Source organism: Centroberyx gerrardi, chromosome 20, assembly GCF_048128805.1.
Source record: "Centroberyx gerrardi isolate f3 chromosome 20, fCenGer3.hap1.cur.20231027, whole genome shotgun sequence".
NCBI lineage: Eukaryota > Metazoa > Chordata > Actinopteri > Beryciformes > Berycidae > Centroberyx > Centroberyx gerrardi.
Window position 1 is genome coordinate 15,324,676 of NC_136016.1, and position 18,896 is coordinate 15,343,571.

At 41.8% G+C, this 18,896-nt stretch overlaps 1 protein-coding gene across 3 annotated transcripts in view; it reads left to right on the plus strand.

Moving 5' to 3' along the window:
* plce1 (phospholipase C, epsilon 1) overlaps nt 1-18,896 on the plus strand; it is a 94,757-nt gene that overhangs the window by 60,626 nt on the left and 15,235 nt on the right. For 2 of the 3 annotated variants that reach the window (XM_078290708.1, XM_078290710.1), the window contains exons 10-32: nt 755-900; nt 1,372-1,519; nt 1,848-1,958; nt 2,151-2,260; nt 2,447-2,563; nt 5,304-5,432; nt 5,532-5,668; nt 6,980-7,086; nt 7,639-7,763; nt 7,935-8,079; nt 8,667-8,828; nt 9,031-9,145; nt 9,462-9,621; nt 9,750-9,872; nt 11,199-11,335; nt 11,532-11,770; nt 12,293-12,354; nt 13,024-13,189; nt 13,344-13,451; nt 14,227-14,343; nt 15,427-15,585; nt 16,133-16,268; nt 16,795-16,836. In XM_078290708.1, coding sequence (XP_078146834.1) covers nt 755-900; nt 1,372-1,519; nt 1,848-1,958; nt 2,151-2,260; nt 2,447-2,563; nt 5,304-5,432; nt 5,532-5,668; nt 6,980-7,086; nt 7,639-7,763; nt 7,935-8,079; nt 8,667-8,828; nt 9,031-9,145; nt 9,462-9,621; nt 9,750-9,872; nt 11,199-11,335; nt 11,532-11,770; nt 12,293-12,354; nt 13,024-13,189; nt 13,344-13,451; nt 14,227-14,343; nt 15,427-15,585; nt 16,133-16,268; nt 16,795-16,836 — 3,001 coding nt within the window. The remainder of the gene's footprint in view (nt 1-754; nt 901-1,371; nt 1,520-1,847; nt 1,959-2,150; nt 2,261-2,446; nt 2,564-5,303; nt 5,433-5,531; nt 5,669-6,979; nt 7,087-7,638; nt 7,764-7,934; nt 8,080-8,666; nt 8,829-9,030; nt 9,146-9,461; nt 9,622-9,749; nt 9,873-11,198; nt 11,336-11,531; nt 11,771-12,292; nt 12,355-13,023; nt 13,190-13,343; nt 13,452-14,226; nt 14,344-15,426; nt 15,586-16,132; nt 16,269-16,794; nt 16,837-18,896) is intronic. The other variant, XM_078290711.1, reaches the window with a different exon arrangement.

Sequence of the window (18,896 nt, forward strand, 5' to 3'; positions counted from 1 at the left end):
TAGTAATAACACACTGACAGCAACAAGCAGTTACTCTCCGGTGTTCTGTCCTTTGTTAGTTTCATAAAACTGTTTGGCTCTGAACATGAAATTAAACCACCATTTTAGTCAAAAAACTTTCACATACATCATTCAATCAAATATATCCACCAGCAAAACAATTTCATACAACTACAGGCAGCATGGGGCACCAATAATCAAGCTTGTGAGATGTTTTAACCACCAGAGAGTGTAACAGGTTGCTCTGGTCGGGGTTTTGTCGCAGCATATGTCATGAAGGAAGAGAGGGTGATTTATGTTATTTATGTAGAGAGGTGTTATGTTGACAGTTCATCATAGGTAATATTATTATGTTTTAGTCATTGAATATCATTGTTGTGTTCAATAGAGAAGGACAAAAGGCAATTGTGATGGTTTTATGGGTTTGTTTGTACATGACTGTGGTTAGACTGATATATTTATTTGCCAATATGTCAGCTGATATTGGCTTTTTATTAAATATTGGATATGGGACAGTTATGTGATCCACCTCCAGTATGATGGAGGAACAGATCATTGCCAACTCTATACCTTAAATCATAATGTTTTTCTATATTAATGCCTTCTTTCTGTTGAGTTCTTGATTGATAAAGCTGGTCCTTACAGCAGACTCTAAGGCGGAGAAGCAAAGAAGAGGCTGTGGCTGATGCTGTATCACTTTGACTGTGACCGTAACATTCTATTTTACAATCAATCAATATATTTGTATCAACAGGTGAGTTCATGGGTGACGTGGCTGGTGCTGACAGCGAGTTCCATGGAGGAGAAGAGAGAGGTTTTCTCCTACCTGGTCCATGTGGCTAAATGCTGCTGGAACATGGGGAATTATAACGCTGTCATGGAGTTCCTGGCTGGACTCAGGTTAGAAGGAACACACACACACACACACACTGATACTGCACACACAAGCATACACAGGTATACGCACATTCACGCACACACATGCTCATAGACACGCTCTCTCATGCACATACACATCTCTCTCACACACAACCACATTTGTTTTACTACACTTGCAGGTACCTTCCATTGACTTACATTCATTCTCTAACATTCATTCTCTACCACTAGTCACTAGTAACATTTATTCTCACCCTTACCTTTAACCTTAACCCAATCCTAATTCCTACTATGAACTCCCGGGTAGAAGTGAATGCCAACAAAATGTCAGTGTGGAGGATTTTTCTCATTTTTTAATTCTTCGTGAGACCTTTTGTTTCTTAATTGTGAAAGGGAAAAAAAACAAAACAGAAAGTCACGCATGCACACACACGCTCTCAAAAACATTAGGTTTTTTGCCAACTGACGTCTGCATTTTCCTCTGTCCTCCAGGTCCCGTAAGGTGCTGAAGATGTGGCAGTTTATGGACCAGTCGGACATCGAGACCATGAGAAGCCTGAAGGACGCCATGGCTCAGCACGAGTCTTCCTCCGAGTACAAGAAGGTCGTCACCAGAGCTCTCAATATCCCAGGATGCAAGGTGGGCTGCTGGGACATCGTTGGGAAATGTGATGGTCTAGTTTGCTGTGTGGTTTAGTCCTGAATTACCTCATGAGGTATTTACTGTATGCTATGGTTGCATGAAAAGCTTGTTTTTATCACTATTTCTTTAGGTTTTGTCACCCCAGGGCCTGTGAAACCCATTCAAAACTCATATATAGGTTCAATAATGCATGCATAATCAATCACTGTTTCTTCATTCCTGAAAACTGAACTTCTTGGAGATGTGGTAAAGGTAAAATAATGAGAATACTGTACCGGCAGCAGTAATGGGATGCATTATTCTCTCTCCTGTCCCTACGTCATAGGTGGTGCCGTTCTGCGGGGTTTTCCTGAAGGAGCTGAGTGACGCGCTGGACGGGACGGCGAGCATCATCAGCCTCAAGCCTCCTCTAGACAATACAGATGACTCACTGGAGGTAAACACTCACACACACACGCACATTCATACACACATACACATAGAAAAGCTAGTATTTTTAGACAATACAGATGACGCAGTAGAGGCAAGACATATGCACAAATTCACTCTCACTTAAGCTGTAAGAATATGCGATGTCTGGTTTGTTTACTTCCATCAGTCCTTATCTTGTCTGTCCCCCTCTCTCTAGTTTGTGTCTGACTATAGTGGACAGCACAACTTCCTGTCCCGGTCCGGTCCAGACGGTCTGCACGTCCCAGAGAAGGAGGCCACTGTCAGCAGTATCCTCCAGATTATCAGGTACAATCACACAGACAACTGCAGCCTGTTTAAAAAAACATATGGAATGAATGTTTCTGACCTGCTGTAATCTACTCTGTTCTCTACTTTACTGTATTCTCTCTCTGCTCCCCTCTCCTCTCCTCTCCTCTCCTCTCCTCTCCTCTCCTCTCCTCTCCTCCTCTCCTCTTCCTCTTCACTCCTCAGGTCCTGTAATCGTAGTTTGGAGGCAGAGGACCCTGATGACCCGTCCACCAGCCCCTCCTCTACCGGCCCGTCCCCAGCCTCCAGGAACAACTCCTTCAGGGACCGCAGCCGCAATCAGTCAGTACCCACTGTTTTCCTTTTTTTTTGTATTTATTTTTTATTCACACTTTATTTATTCCTAAAGGACAAAAAAATATATTTTTGCTTGGGATTCAGAGTCTTGCTCATGGACTGCAGCAGGGTGGATGTTTTCTGTCACGGGGTCTTGAACCCGGGGCGTCCAGCTGAAGGATGATCTCTATTTTTCATCACAAACTGGGCCTCCCCGCTGCCCAGGGAGGCCCGGGGTTATTTGATACAGTAGTGCAGAGTAGAAGGTGGGCTGTTGCACAAGTTGACTCCTCTTTTCTATCAATATCTTTTCTCTTGCTCTTGCTTTCACACTGTCTCTCTGTCTCTGTCTGTCTCTATCTCTCTCACTCTCTCACATTGACACACACACACACATTGCAAAAGCAAATGGGATCAGAGCGATCTAATTAGTTGCCTTTTCCCAAGAAAGGTGAATGTAATGATACAAGATAAAAAGGGATTAGCGTCTGTCTTCAAATTGCCTCCTGCCATTGACGCTACTATTGTCACAAACCTAACCTAATCTTGCCTCATCAGCTCCACGTCTGAGACATGAGAATTGGTGTTAAAGTGTAGAATTTTACACCTAAAAGTCAGCAACAGTTGTCTCCCGTTTCCTCATTCTGAATCCCCCATTCCATTATAGGGCCGCTATTGTGCCACTTTCCGTCTCTTATGGCACTTATGGCAGATTGGAAAGTTTCTATTATGTAGAGCCGTGACCCTACCAGCCAAAGGTCACTTTCCAAAATTGAGTTCTTTCTTTTCCTGTTCGTTCACAGACAATGACCCCAGGACAAAGTAAAAGAAAAGGGTGCATTGCGTACAGTCTCATATCAGAACTATGGGGACTGCCACGGCCCACGACGGCTTTCGAACTGTGGCCGCTCCAGACCTCACTCACACTGGCTGCATGGGTCTTGCTTTGGCACGGCTGGTCACTTGCTTTAGAATCAACACACAATTGAACTTCCTCTCCTACAAAAGGGTGGATGTACTAAGGGTGTTGGCATAGTGTTTTGTGTGTCTTACATTGTGGAACATGCTTATTTTAGCATATAAATGTGCGCCGCTGATGATACAAAATATCTATTTAAAGATTTAATGGAGTGGACTATTGCATCGTTGGTTCATAATCATAGTTAGCAGTAGAAAGGGTGTTTCTGGATATACCATGGCATTCTCCCTTGGTACAAATAAGATGACTGCAACATCACATAATCATTGTTTTGTACAAAGTGCATGAGAGTGAAAGTTTGATTGTTCAACACAGCTGCTACTACACTGTCCAGTGAAGCAATGACTTGTGTTTTAACAGGAATGCCTATGCTATCCGTTCAACAATATGATGTAAAGCCAGTGGTTTCCTTGGGCGGAAAGCTTTTAGAAATTTTTCTGGCATTTTCTGCACATTTTCCTGGTGTATGTAGTCTGTCACATCCCAGGTTTCTTTTTTTAGATACATTGTATTTACAACATAACTTCTGGGCCCAGATAAACTGGATGCTTAGCAAACCCCTATCTTGTTCTGGGTCATTCCAATTTTCTTTCATAAAGCACAACACAGGCACAAGATAATGGGTTTGTGAAGGAACATATTTTAAGATTGTTATTGCGATGAGGTGATGCTCAAATAAACACAGATAACAGGTTTAGTTTCCTGTCAGGACAGGAAGGAATAGAGATCTGGTAGTTCTCAGCGCACTGGTGGCTGGAAGTTAGACACAACGTTGTGTTGGAGCACTGGATTTATGGTAATTTTGCAGGGGTCATTTTGGGGTTGGCCTGTGATGTTGGTACAAATGTTGTGTTTCTCTGTGTTGCTAGACAGTTCTTGGACAGTTCAGGACTGAATTATGATGCCATGCTGGAGCTCTCAGCAGATAACAACCCACTTGGCGAGGGATATGGTGTTAATCTGTCTGTACTGGGATCTAGATAAACACTGGTTTTCTTGCTCAAGTGTTTTTAAAATGATTTTCTCTGTTCCTGACACCTTACTGGAACAAATATTTCCATCTAGGCTGATTGTTTTGGAAAGCAGCTGAGAACTAAAGTAACTTCCACTTTCAAGCTATCTTCCTGTTGCATCCTCTTGATTCTTGTTTTGTTTTTTTCTGTTCTTTTTTCTTTTCTTTTTGAAGACGTGGCTGACCTTTGTGTCCGCTCTTCATGTCTCTTACCCTTCCTCCCCTCCCTCTTTTCTCTCATTCTCCCTGCTCTAGTTCCCACTCTTTTAGGATGCCACCAGAATCAAACCGTGTCTTGTAAGTGGTTATAAGCGTTTTAGGAGTTTGGAGCTTACTCACTAATGTCTAGATGGTTTGAATTGTAGTAGTTTGATCTGTAGTCAAAGAATTTGCAATGACAAATGCATGATGCTTTTTGCTTGTTCAAACCCCTGCACTACAGCACAGAGTACTGTTTTTTTTATTGTGGTATATGTTAGATGCAGGTCATTTCTTTTCTTTCTTTTTTCAATTTTTGACTGCACCTCAATGCACTTTCTAAATAGTGATGCACTTGCTAAGTAAATGTTACTGTAGGTAGAGTCTCTGATGCATTTGTTTCCTCTTGATCTCATCTCTCATCTTTCTCCTTTTTCTCATCTTTTTCTCTCCTGCCTCCCACCTGTCTCTCCCTTTTCCTCCACTTCAACCCCCACTTCTTTTCCTCTGTCATCCTCCATCCTTTCTCCTGAACCCCACCCTCTGTCCATCTGTAGATTCACGGTAGGTGACCTGTCGGATTCAGAGAGTGACTTGTCATTGGAGCAGGTGGTGAAGGATGTGGAGTTTCAGGGGACTGAGGAGACCCACCGAGCTTTCAGCCACGGCACTGAGCTCATCCCCTGGTAGGACACACACACACACACACAGACACAAACACAGCCAGACAAGAGACTCCCACACACACACACACAGATAGTCACTCTTTGCTTTCTTCCGCCTAGGTACGTGTTGTCACTGCAGCCGGACGTGCACCAGTTCTTGCTGCAGGGGGCTACAGTCATCCACTACGACCAGGACAGCCACCTCACCGCCCGCTGCCTGCTGCGACTACAGCCCGACAACACAACACTCACCTGGGGTAAACAAGATAGAGAATGGAATAGAATAGAATATGACTTTTAGGTGACATAACACACCCTCTGGCAGCCATAGTGGAGGTCCACATCTCTTGGGCCATAGTGAAAAGCTGGTTGCGTTTCTAAATGAACAATGCCGTCTCATCAGAATTCAATAGACATCGATGGTTAATATCTGTGGTGTTTTTGACTGGGAACTGATCATTTCACCACTGATACATCTAATCAATAGATACAGTAACATCAATTTGTTAACTAGCTATATGTATCTGGTAAGCTACCATCAGTGTCTTGTTGTAAACACATCTGGTTCGCTCACTTGCTAACATATCGGGTAGAAGCTAAATTAGCCTGCTGGTTAATAAGCTAGCTAGCAAAGCCAAAAACCAAGTGTTTGTTCAGGTTAACTGAGCTGACTCTTCTCAAGCAAGTGTTTTGGAGTTGATACTATGACTAAAGACAAGACAATTACTTTGTTAATTTGGAAACAAATCTATCTTATCAGACTATTCAATATTACTTACAATATCACACCTACTGTACACCCACACCACCGCTATCTTTTTCAGGTTTCTCTACATTGAAGAACAGCCAGTTCTCCAATGTGCCTCCATGATGGCACTTACTGTGGTTGATAGATTTGTGACACAACTGCAAAGCCTTTATAGATAAAGCACCACACTAATAATTGAATAGATGTTATATAGGTAACTATAAAAATAAAGGACACCTTAGAGTAAATGAAGGATTTAAATTATATTGAAAGTAGGGTTCTGGTGGCTTGTGGTGATTCAGTACCCTGTGTAGCCCCTCTAAACTGGGGTTTGTATTATTCAGACAGTTGCCCGTAGTTTCAAATGATATAGTTTCATCCAACAGGTCAGTTTAACGGGTCAGCCATTGTGCTTCCCCGAAGATTACTTACAAGGAGTTGAAGATTGCTCTCACTGTTAAACGGTGAATGTGTTAAGATAAACTTAAAAGCACTGCCAAACACATTTCCTTTGTCATCAGGACATTTTAGACATTATGTATATGTTTATATATAGCAGATAAGCCCCATTTCCTATACCATTATTACTCTTTAAACATGTGGAAAATATGTGTATCTGTGATAGAAAAAATATTTCCTGTGCCATTATTACATTTTAAACATATTGTGAATGTGTTTATCCATGGTAGGTGAACCCCATTTCCTCTGTTAGAAACATATTTTAAAGTGGTTGTAAATGTGTACATCCGTGGCAAGCAACCCAGTTTCCTATGCCTTTATTACATTTTAAACATGTCGTAAATGTGTTGATTGATGGCAGGTAAGCCTCAGAGCGGAGGGGCTTCCCCCACTGAGCCTCCACTGGGACTGGGACAGACTGTGGTGGCAGGACTGGCAGAGGGCCTGCTGGACCTGGGAGTGGTGAAGGTTTGTAGATGAAATTACAGTATTAATCTAGTATCTACATTGCAAAAATATCCATTTTCAAAGGTCATTTTATCTAGTACAGAGTTTTAAATTCTTTTTTTTTTTTAGATAATTTCACATCTTCACATCATATCAACTTGTTTCAAGAGGTTTCTTGAATCAAGTGAGATTATTTTGATCCTAGTGGAGTGAGACAATCCATTTCAAGACGCTGTCATGTGTTGCTGGAAATTCGCCAAATTGCATTGGAAACCAGTGAAATTATTTGACAGCGGTAACATCAGGGATCTTTACATTGTTCAGCCTGGGTTCAAATGAAAGAGTTGGGTGACACACCTTATTCCTCTCATGTGGGGACTCAACACTACACTTCACATCACTGCAGATATCATTATATTTGATACTTTAAAGAGTAAAATGTCACCATGGCACCTTATAAATCGCATATGATGTTCTTTGGTCAAGTGTACCAATAATGCCTTGTGTTTGAGTATCATGTGGCATTCATGGGTTAGATTGTGCTCATGACATTGTATTTATTTGAATGTCCAGGCGGTGTTCCTGGGTCACCATGGAGTGGACGTCCACGCTGTGTGTTTGCAGAACAAGCTGAGCCAGATGACGGTGGAGGAGAACGGCCTCAGCCTCCTCTATGGTCTCAGTACCACCGACAACAGGTTCGTTACCACCAGAGCCTGCTTTGAAATACATTTTATATCCCTCATTACAACTTGGATACTTCCTTTATTTAATGGCTATCTGTAGTTTTTGAATGTTTGCAAAACACTGGAGGGATTGCCTTGTAATTTAACACTGATTTCAAGTGTTCTACTTACTTCTACCCATAGGCTGCTGCACTTTGTGGCGCCCAATCACACAGCACGAGTGCTCCACAAGGGCCTATCAGAGCTGGTGAATGCAACCAGGAAGCTGAAGAGGTTTCCTGACCAAAGGTTGCAATGGCTGAGGAGGCAGTATGTCAGTCTGTATCAGGTAAACTGTGAATTGGATGTGTTTTTGACAGTCCCTTGCTTTCACACACACCTTTTTTCTGTCACTGGCTGAATTAAACCAAATGCATACTTGGAGGGATTCAAAATTCAAAATGACCCAAAGAGCTGCAGGAACAAGTGAAAGATATAATTCTTAATGATTAAATAAACATAGTAAAACTAGAAGGGCACTCGGAGAGCGCAGACCTCCGCCAAGGTTCGTGCTATTATTGCTTGTTCGTGAGTCGGATCCGGATCCGCTCCAAAATTTAATGGGTTCTTCCTTGGCCCGTGCTACACCCTTCCACAAAGTTTCATGAAAATCAGGCCAGTAGTTTTTCCGTAATCCTGCTAACAGACAAACAAACGGCACCGAAAACATAACCTCCTTGGCGGAGGTAAGAATATTAAACATATGAAGATGTGAAAATCTAATATTTTCTTCTATGTAGTACAAAATGGTTTAAATCAGTGGCCTTCAACTAAATTTCTTCTGTTTATATCTGCATGTTTGCCTTCCTGCCTTTCTGCCTGTAATGCTTTGTGTGTGTGTGTGTGTGTGTGTGTGTGTGTGTTTGTCTCTGCTAGGAGGAAGCCAGGTACGAAGGCCCTACGCTCGCCCAGGCCATTGAGCTGTTTGGCGGGCGGCGGTGGAACATGGGAACGGGCGGGGTGGAGAAACCTGCCGGCCAGAAGAACAGCCCTCTGGGTAACGATAAGACCAAGAAGAAGAAGAAGGTCCTTGTCAGGGTCAGTACATACCAAGTTCTCCTTCTGCTATTTACTACAAAAGATGCAACTTTCAAAGCAGTTGAGGATTCAGTAGATCAACCTTGGGTCCACTTTGTTATTCAAACCATACTCAAACCAGCCAGCCCACACAGATTTAGCTTCTGATCCTGACTAGTTACTCATTACCACTACCGTGTGTGTGCTTTACCCCGCAACACAGGGAGACAGTGGGGATGCCACAGATGACGAGATGGTTTCCAGGAAAACACGGAGCTGTAAGGAGGGACTGTATCGGAACGGACCAGAGTCTGACAGCATAGACCAGGAAGAGCCAGGTGAGACTTTCAGGAATCAGATAAATTCACGGAAAAATAACCTAAATCTAGGTTAAATCTATAGATGATCTATTATGCTAAGTAAGGGTGTAGCGAGATTATTACACCTATGTTCAATGGATGTCTGTGTAGCTCACTTCATAGCCAAGAAAAGGTGTTGAAAACGCACCCTGTCATTATAAACTTCATCATAAACTCATTCAATGTGTTAATTTGAAGAAAAAGTTACACATGGCCTAAAAAGTTTAACACTCTCTTCCCTGTATTGTCTACGTATTTTATGTTTATTTACTCTCAGTCTTGTTTCCCTCCATAGAGGACAGCTTCCCTGGACCGTTCTCCCTCTCAGCCAATAGGAGCCCTGGATTGCTGGCCTCTTCCTCCTCCTCCTCTTCTTCCTCCAGCATGGCGAGCTCCAACCCATCCCGCCCACAATCCTCTCCCATCCTATCGGGAAGTTCCAAGACACAGCCGGGGTATGTGTAAGATGAGCTTTTTCCATTTTCATTCAGGGTAAAAGCCATTTCACAGAAGAGCGGCCTTTTCTAATGTGTCAGTGGCAGTAGGAACTCTTTATATTTTGCCTCTCCTTTGTGTGTTGCAGTGCGTGGAGCAGCAGGTCGTGGCACGGTCGAGGGAAAGGCTGCTTCAAAGGCTTCCAGAATCTCATGATCTCGGACAGCACCATGAGCTTCATTGAGTTCGTTGAGCTCTTCAAGTCATTCAGGTAGATACGATACATTTTTCCACTTTGGAGATCCTGTTTTGTTTTTTTAACATACTTGCTGCACTGCTACTCCAGTTTTAGGAGGCAGTAGGCTGTTGGTCAGAGAGGTGGGCTTGGTTCGAAAGGGAATATGTGTAACAATATGAATGTGAAGCAGGCTGTTCAGTCTATATTTCAAAGTCTTCCAACCGAAGCGGAATTCAAATGGCAGCTTGGCAGGCTCCATTCAAAGTTTTAAAATCTTAATAAATATTTCTCAGTGTTATCTAGCCAAACTAAAACCTGGCATAAACAATTTTTTTCTGAAATATTTAATCATCGTCATTCAGTAAAGCTGGGATTGGCCTTGAAAAGCAATAGGATATATACTGGATTTTGGATATGTATGCTAATTTCTCATGTTTTACCATCTCACTCGCTCTTATTATATAATTTTTGTGTTCTTATCAACAGCAGACTTGCTGGGCTACAAGCAGTGTGATAAAACAAATTCAACAAATGCTCCTCAAGGTTATCGCGCTTAAGACATTTTTCCAAAGGTTCATTTTCTGTATAATTTCCAGCTTCTATAATGTTAAATCATGTAAAACGGAAGAGAGCTTAGCAGTGCTTTGCCTTGATAAGCAATGGATATTGTTTTGCAATGATAAGCAATGGATTGTTTTCATTCTTCCTACATTTCTTACATTGTATCCTCTCATCCGCTGCTGTTGTATTGTCGTTCCTGGTAGATCCCTTTTTAATTGCACACTTGCTAAGCTACAGCTATGCAGAGAAAATTTAACTACTTCAGCAGATCAGTCTTTCAAAGTTCCTGCTTTACTTCCTAAAGACACTTGCTGAAGTGTATTACTACCATATTTAGTCATCTCTTAAACTTAGACAGTTCCAAGGGCTCTCCGATGGGTAAGGAATGTGTGGATTATGACAATTTGAATCTCAAGCATCAGTTTGTATCCACCAGCAGTTTTAATCCAATCACAAGAGAAGCCCTTTGTGACTAAATCAATCAATCAATCTGGCCATTTCATACCCCGTCCTTTACCCAACCCACACTAAAAAGCATATCAACAGGAGCCTGGTTATGTATAACTAAACAAGTGATTCTCTGAAACACTCCTGAACTTTAACTTGAAAAAGTCTAGGATACAGAAAGGAGTACACACCACTGACAACAATAATAATAATAATAATAATTAACTTTATTTCTATAGCACTTTTAATAAAGCAACTGCTGGTGTCAAAAACAAGATGCTTATTTGAATGCTGTGATCTCTAAATGAAACAAGGTGGATTTATCGTACCCTCTCTGTGTTTCCTCCCCAGTATCCGCAGTAGGAAGGACCTGAAGGAGTTGTTTGACACCTTCGCCGTCCCCTGCAGTCGCTCCAGTCCAGAGTCGGCTCCTCTCTACACCAACCTCAGGATAGACGACAAGGACACAGGACTACAGCCAGACCTTGGTACAAGCACACACATTTACATTCGTGCATATAGAGACAGACATGCACATAGACAGATTCCCACGCATGAACACACACAGGTTTACACGCATCACACATACATGCAACACACGCTCATATAAAGTGCTATTCAATCTCATTTATTCCATATCTCTATATTTCTCCCTCTCTTTCTCTCTCTCTCTCTCTCCTCCAGACTTATTAACCCGTAACGGTTCAGATTTGGGTCTCTTCATCCGGACGAGGCAGCAGATGTCCGACAACCAGAAGCAGATCTCGGACGCCATCGCCGCGGCCAGCATCGTGACCAACGGGACCGGGGTGGAGAACGCGTCACTAGGCGTCTTGGGATTGGCCATCCCCCAGCTCAACGACTTCCTGGTCAACTGTCAGAGAGAACACCTCAGCTACGATGAGATTCTCAGCATTATACAGGTAGGGGCTGGATAGATTACTGGAAGGAGGGAGAGAGGACAAGGGAGCTGGATGGAAGGATGGAGGGAATGGATGGATGAATGCAAGGAAGAGGGGAGGTAGAGAGCATGTGAGGTAGGAGATTGTCTCTATTTGACAGGTAGGTTAGTAAAACGAGGGAGCAAGGGAAGGAAAAGTGGACAGAGATATTGTCTCATATTTTAAAATTGTGATGTATTTATTTTCATCTTTATTCATGCTTTTTGTTGTTTTGTGAAGCACTGTTTTATTGTTAAAAGCTCTAATAAATGCATTTGACCTGAACTGGGTGGATAGACGGATGGAGAGGAAGGAGGTCATGAAGGTAGGGAGGGAGAGAAGGATGAATAAATGATATAGTAGTTGATATAAATGAGTGTACTGATGAATAGATGATAGATGGGTAGACTAGAGGATGCAAGGAACCTGAGACACAAGGAAGGACAAAAGGGCAGTTGATCTATAATGTTGATGAATTGTTTTCTCTTTGTGTTTCTCTTGCAGAAATTTGAGCCCTCATCAAGCATGCGACAAATGGGTTGGATGTCATTTGAAGGCTTTGCAAGGTATAGTAATAATAACAACTGTCATCATCACCCCTTTCAAAACAAAGTGCTAATATTAAAAGTATACACAAATCAGTGTCAAACAATATCAAACATTTATTAAATGTAGAAATATTACAAAAAATACAGTTGGTATATATTCATGTCTACACTGAAACAGATCAACAGAATTAAATAATATACTGACTCAGTAACTCATATCAAACACATACATATACGTACATACATATCACAAAACATCAATAAATATTAAAGGCAAGTTTATGTATGTTTTCATAAGAAACTTAAAAGAAGGAACAGAATTGCCTGGCTTAATTGCTATACATTGCTCTAGTATGTGTAAAGGTTTTGATAAACATTTTTAGCAAAATCAGTGTGTTCTCCATAAACAAACATGCATATTCAGGTATTCAGTTACCAGGTTGCGTGTGAATCATGAGGTAGCAACTGCACCCCTCTCTTGCAGCTAGTGTTTAAACACTTCTTGATGTAACATATAATGAAAGTTACCTTTTTTTCTGATCTAAAAGTGACCTTTCACAATCTAGATGGATGGATGGAATAATGGGTAGAGTTATAGGCTGATTGCTTGATCCCATGGTGAGGCTGCCATCAGTGCAGTTCCATCTTGGTTGATCTACACTCTAACCATTCATCTTCCCTTCCCAGGTACCTGATGGACAAGGAGAACTTTGCATCCCGTAACGAGGAGTCCCAGATGAACCCGGAGGAGCTGCAGTACCCTCTGTCCTACTACTACATCGAGTCCTCTCACAACACCTATCTGACTGGACACCAGCTGAAAGGAGAGTCCTCTGTTGAGCTATACAGTCAGGTGAGGCAGTCAGTCACTCATTCAGACAATCAAGTAGTCCACCACCCTTTTTTTTTCCAGTATTTCAGACTTTTTTTGACACACGACTCCAATTTCTTTCCTGAAAACATCTCAGAGTGTTGTTGTCTTATTATGGGTTGTCATGGTTGCCTAGGTGCTGCTGCAAGGCTGTAGGAGCGTTGAGTTGGACTGTTGGGATGGAGACGACGGCATGCCAGTTATCTACCATGGACACACCCTCACCACCAAGATACCCTTCAAGGTCAGAAACAGGATGAGAAAAGTTTCATTCAGAAATGAGATATCCACTGATTGGGAAAAACAAGCAAAACAACTAGGACTACTGTTTCAGAATCAATTTGTCTTTAAGGTCACTACAGTATGAATCAAATGAACAGCCGACATAGAGGTTGAAATATCTGAGTTTTTGAAATATTGACTTAAGAATGTCAGGCAGCAAAATGTTGCTACTTCATAAAACACACATATCATTGCAGCCTTGATAACTTTCGTTCGAGGTCTGCGCGGTATACGACTGTGACTATACAGTACACACCAACATCAAACATTTCCACTCTCTCCCCATGGAATAATTCACCTTAGTCCCAACACTAATTTCATTGGTTTAATAAACCAAACAAATCACATCAACCTACTTCCATTCACCAGCCATGGTTGCCCTGGAGGGTCATATTGCTATTATTTATTTTATGTAATCAGAGTTTGGACAAAATAGAGCCCTAGAACACCTGTATTTTATTTTATGCTGTATCTAGATACTTTTTCAGTGAATCTCATTAGTATTGGTTTCAATGGAGAGTTTTAGTGTCACATATTTGACTTATAATGCTGTTTCAAAAGAATTTAAATATTGGTATCTGGATTTAGTGTCACACAGTCTAAATATTGTTTCCACTCAGCAAGAAATATTTCTGAGGGAAGCTTTGGTGTGACGCACCTAATATCGGATGCATCTCATCTTAAATTTATGTGAAAGCATCTATCCCATGAAGCTCTTTTATCCCGTGATTCTCTAGGATGTGGTGGAAGCAATCAACCGCTCTGCATTTGTCAATTCTGACATGCCGGTCATGCTGTCCATAGAGAACCACTGCTCCCTTCCTCAGCAACGCAAGATGGCCGAGATCTTCAAGGTAGGACAGTGACTGTGTCTGAAATCAGACACTGCATACTACCGACTAGGTAGTGCACAGTATCAACACATTAAACTCAACATATAATGCAACTTCAACATCTGTAGTCATGCATGTAGTTTTCCAGTTTTGGTTAATTTGTCTGTAATTTTACTGGTATTTAATTTAAAAAAAAATCTGAGCTAGTACACTCAAAATCTACACAGACACAGACAGTTTATTTTTTGTGCTAAATCCCAGTGTGTGTAAAATGACTTTGGTGACAATCAGATACAATGTGAAACTCCATTTCAGTCGCATTACACATCCCATTATGCCACCTCATAAGCATTTTAAAGAGCCATTTAAATTCACACACAGAGTCCATAATCCTGATTAGGATTCTGCCTCCATTTTGGTTATAATCCCAGAGGAACATTGATTTATAGCAGGAAAAGCCAAAACAGTGAAATACTTGAATACAGGAGTGAAATACTTTACAGTTAGTTTAGGGAAGGGCTTCATATTCATGCAATTACAAACACGCAACACGTAAGGAGGATAGAGCACTACTCATTCATTTTCCTTGCCTAGATTTTCTCAGCTGCTTTGGGCATTTCAACTGGCAGCCTTCCAATCACAAGCTTTCTATCTTCAGGCTACCACTGTCCCCCTTTTTTAAAGTTTCACTGGCCAAGTACATCTGGGCACGACTGATGCATCATGGAATATCATTGTTCTTTCATCTCACAAAACTTCCCAGCATTCCTTCCTCCTTGGAGATTGACTTCTGAGTGCTCCGATAAAGAAAAGTCTTTCATGTTCAGAAAGTTTTCCTTCTCTATCTTGGGTATTCCTCTGGCCGGCTTACATCACCGTGGGCTTGTTTATTTGTTGTGTTGTTTTGTTTTGATAAAGACATTTTCATTTTCCCCAGTTGAGGATTCCTCTGATGCTTTTTACTGCAGTGTATGAACTTAGTTGACTCTCCTCTCCTCTCTCCTCTCACATGACATTGCCTTAACGTTCTGGGCTGTACCCCCGCACTCTTAAAGCCTCATTTCTTGATGTCTGTCCATCATGTTTGGTATGTTTGTTTACCAGACGGTGTTCGGGGAACGTCTGGTGACGCGTTTCCTCTTTGAGAGTGACTTCAGCGATGACCCCCTCCTGCCGTCGCCACTGCAGCTGCGTGGGAGGATCCTCCTCAAGAACAAGAAGCTCAAAGCCCACCAGGCACCTGTAGACATACTCAAACAGAAGGTTGGAAGGGGAGAGAGACATACTGTACACACACACACACACACACATGAACATGCACATATATTAAACACATGCCATCCTTTTAAGTGCCTGGAATATTTAGTATGGGGTGGGGATCACATCCTTAACCTTTGCTGTGTTAGAGCCATGCTCTACTGATTGATGACAACATACAGTATATATATTTTCAAATAGAAAGTCAATATGAGACACGTGTATGCACTTGTGATCATTAGTGCACACTCACACATAACAGACATTGGCTAGTGTGCTCACATGCACACACATACACACCACACCATTCTCAGTTATATAGAAAGGATAAAATAAAGTGCTGCAATATATACACACTCATTTTTCTGCAGTTAATAAGTCAAATGTTTACATATAGTGGATAGACATGGATAAAGCTGCAGATATATCTCTGTAAATATTAGTCCTTCTTAGACACACCCTTATTCACATGCACTTTCTCTCACTTTCTAGCATATGCTCTTTCTCTCACATTCTCCGCATCACTGTATCCGTCATTCGCGTTCCTTCACAGGCTCACCAGCTGGCCCACATGCAGGCCCAGGCTAGCAACGGGTCACCGGGGGTTACTTCACCTGGCAACCATGCCAACGAGGAGGAGGAGGAGGAGGAAGACGAGTATGACTATGACTATGAGTCTCTGTCAGACGGTAAGGAGCACTGCAGTAGCTCTACCAGTTCGGGTTACCACTGTGTTTGTCAAGACCGCAACATATAAATCAAAGAAACTGGGTGAACTGGAATTAATGGGCTCCTGAAACATTTGTTCCCCTGTTGACAAAGACGTGCTTTTATTTTGGTAAACGGTGGTAGTACACTAAAAAAGCAAACCTTACAGATCTACAGAATTTCTATGGCTTTTCAGTCAAAAATACCACATAAATTAAAGAAATGTGTTTAGATTCTGGTATGAAATACATAGTATAACTGGAGAACCAATCTCACTGGTTGCTTACACTTCACCACAGAAGTTGCTGAATCTAGTTGAAGTCAACAGGACTCTTTTATCTTGTTTATTTAATCATTTAATAGGAACCTAACAGGTACAATTTCCTTTCACATCTTTATTCTTTCCCTCTCCTTTTAACACCAAAGTCAAATCTCTCTATAAGTTCTGTTGTATCTCTCTTCTCACTCCCTTCCTCTCCTCTTTTATCTTGCCTGTTTCCTATTTAGCTGATGTCCTCACAGCATCTACTGCCTCCTATGGCCTGGAAGGTAAATGCACGGCTCTGATGCACCTCGCTGTGGACCGGTGTTTCCCTATAAGTTTGTATAGCAGTGGTAGTTGGGAGTAATTGTGTTTTTGGTTTCAAGTCGGTCCCTGATTTAGTCCCGGTTTTGCTTCTTGAACAAGTTACAGCATTTAAAAAGTCCCTATTTGGATACTTAAAAGTGCCAATTTTAGACATTGACCTTTTGAGTTTTTAGGGGAAAATTAATTTCACATCTTCTCTAGCAGTGGTGCATATTTCCTTACTTTGGTGGCCTACCACTGCTGAATAAGTATAGGGGAAACACTGGTGTGTACACTTGCGCTAGTGATCTGCATCTATGCTGGATTGCAGCTACTAATTCTTCTCTACGCCTATGTAATATCTGCTAACTTTGTGCTGTGTGTATGGGCAATACCAGGTCATGATCTATCATGTGGTAACCACCGGTTCAAAATTTCAGAAGATACAGATTCTTGATTTTCTTTGTTTAATACAAACATTAGAATCCAGTAATAAAATCCAACTGATATTAAAAATTGTCCAAGAAGTCCTGGTGTCTCAGCAGACTGAGGACCAAACCATGCTTTAACAACATTGTGCGTTTGAACTGATGCCCTATGTTGCATGTCATCCTCCCTCTCTTTCCACTGTTTCTAATAAAATCAGAAAATCCTTCAAAATAATCTTACAAAAGAGTCCTAAAAATGTAGGATCAAGAATCTGTCTCCTCCTGGATTTTGAGAAGCATCGCTTCAGATGTTGAGGAGAGTTTCACTCTTGTCACTGAAGACTGAATCCAGACTTGGCTCACACCCAACTGCTGTATGGCGTTTAAGTCCTGCCACTCTATTCCCTTATCTAATTTACTCTCATCAGTAAGGGTCTGAAAATGTGAATAGGGTGCTATCCAAACATGTTTACGGCCACTGGATTGCTGAAAATGAATGGTAAACAACATATGGAGTGTGTGTTACGATGTTGATTTGTTTTCTCACCACTGTGTAATTGCAATAATATGGCAAGAGTTAGTAGTCATGCCCCCCCAAACCTCCATATTGCAACAGCTCTACAATTTGTGCTTGTGCGGTGTGTCCATGGAAGTGACTGTGTCCACATGCAGTCTGTGTGTCCGTCGTCCAAAGTTAACTTTATTCCAAATGAAATTTCCTCACTGTGAACACCTGAACTGAGTTTAGAGTAACCTGGCTGTTGTTGATTTTATAGAAACTGTGATGTGAGCTTGTGCTGTGTGTATCTTTGTGTTTGGTCTTTCTCCTATTTGTTACTCTGCAAGCTTGATTGCTTTCGACCAAAGGGTAAAAAGTTTTTGACCAGAGTTGATTTGATACAGATGTATCCATTGTAATGCTGCTTTTACATCGTTTCTGCCTCAACTGCTACACTGTTCACCAACCCCAAGAGGAACTGTTTAGAAAATCCTGCTATATAAATGCAGGGTAGAGGCAAGGCGGGAGGGACTTCTACATTGTCTACCACTATAAACTGGCATGAAACATACATAATTATGAATGACAGCAAAATCAAATGTGTGCAAAAATAGAAAGGTCAGAAAGTGGATATTTTTGTTCATTTTGGTTAATGTTTTAACAATACAATGTCTGCAAGCATGCTTTCTCTTTTTCACACACACAGAGGGATATTCTTTACAGTAAACACTTCACCTCCCTTCCTCCTCCCCTCCTTACTGTATTTGTCTGTGACCTCGCCAGTGGCTGGGCAGGCTCATCAGGGAAGCAAAACAAAGCCATCTGGTTTCTCAGGCCCTGCGCTGCCCCCACACTAAACAACAGACCAGGGGAAACTACCCCGTCCCAGTCCCAGCACAGCTCTCTCCTAATCCCTTTGCCCTCTGCTTGTCCCCGTATTTTGCCCGTCGGACAAAGCTACCAGTCACAGGCGTTTAAAAAAGCCCCCCGCTCTCATTTAACCTTCATAATCTGGTTCAACTCTGCTCCAGATCAATTTAAACCTTCCAGTCAGTTAGAGAGACTTCCTGCCTGTATGTGTTGCACCTCACCCCTGAGTGCAGTCTCAATTTTG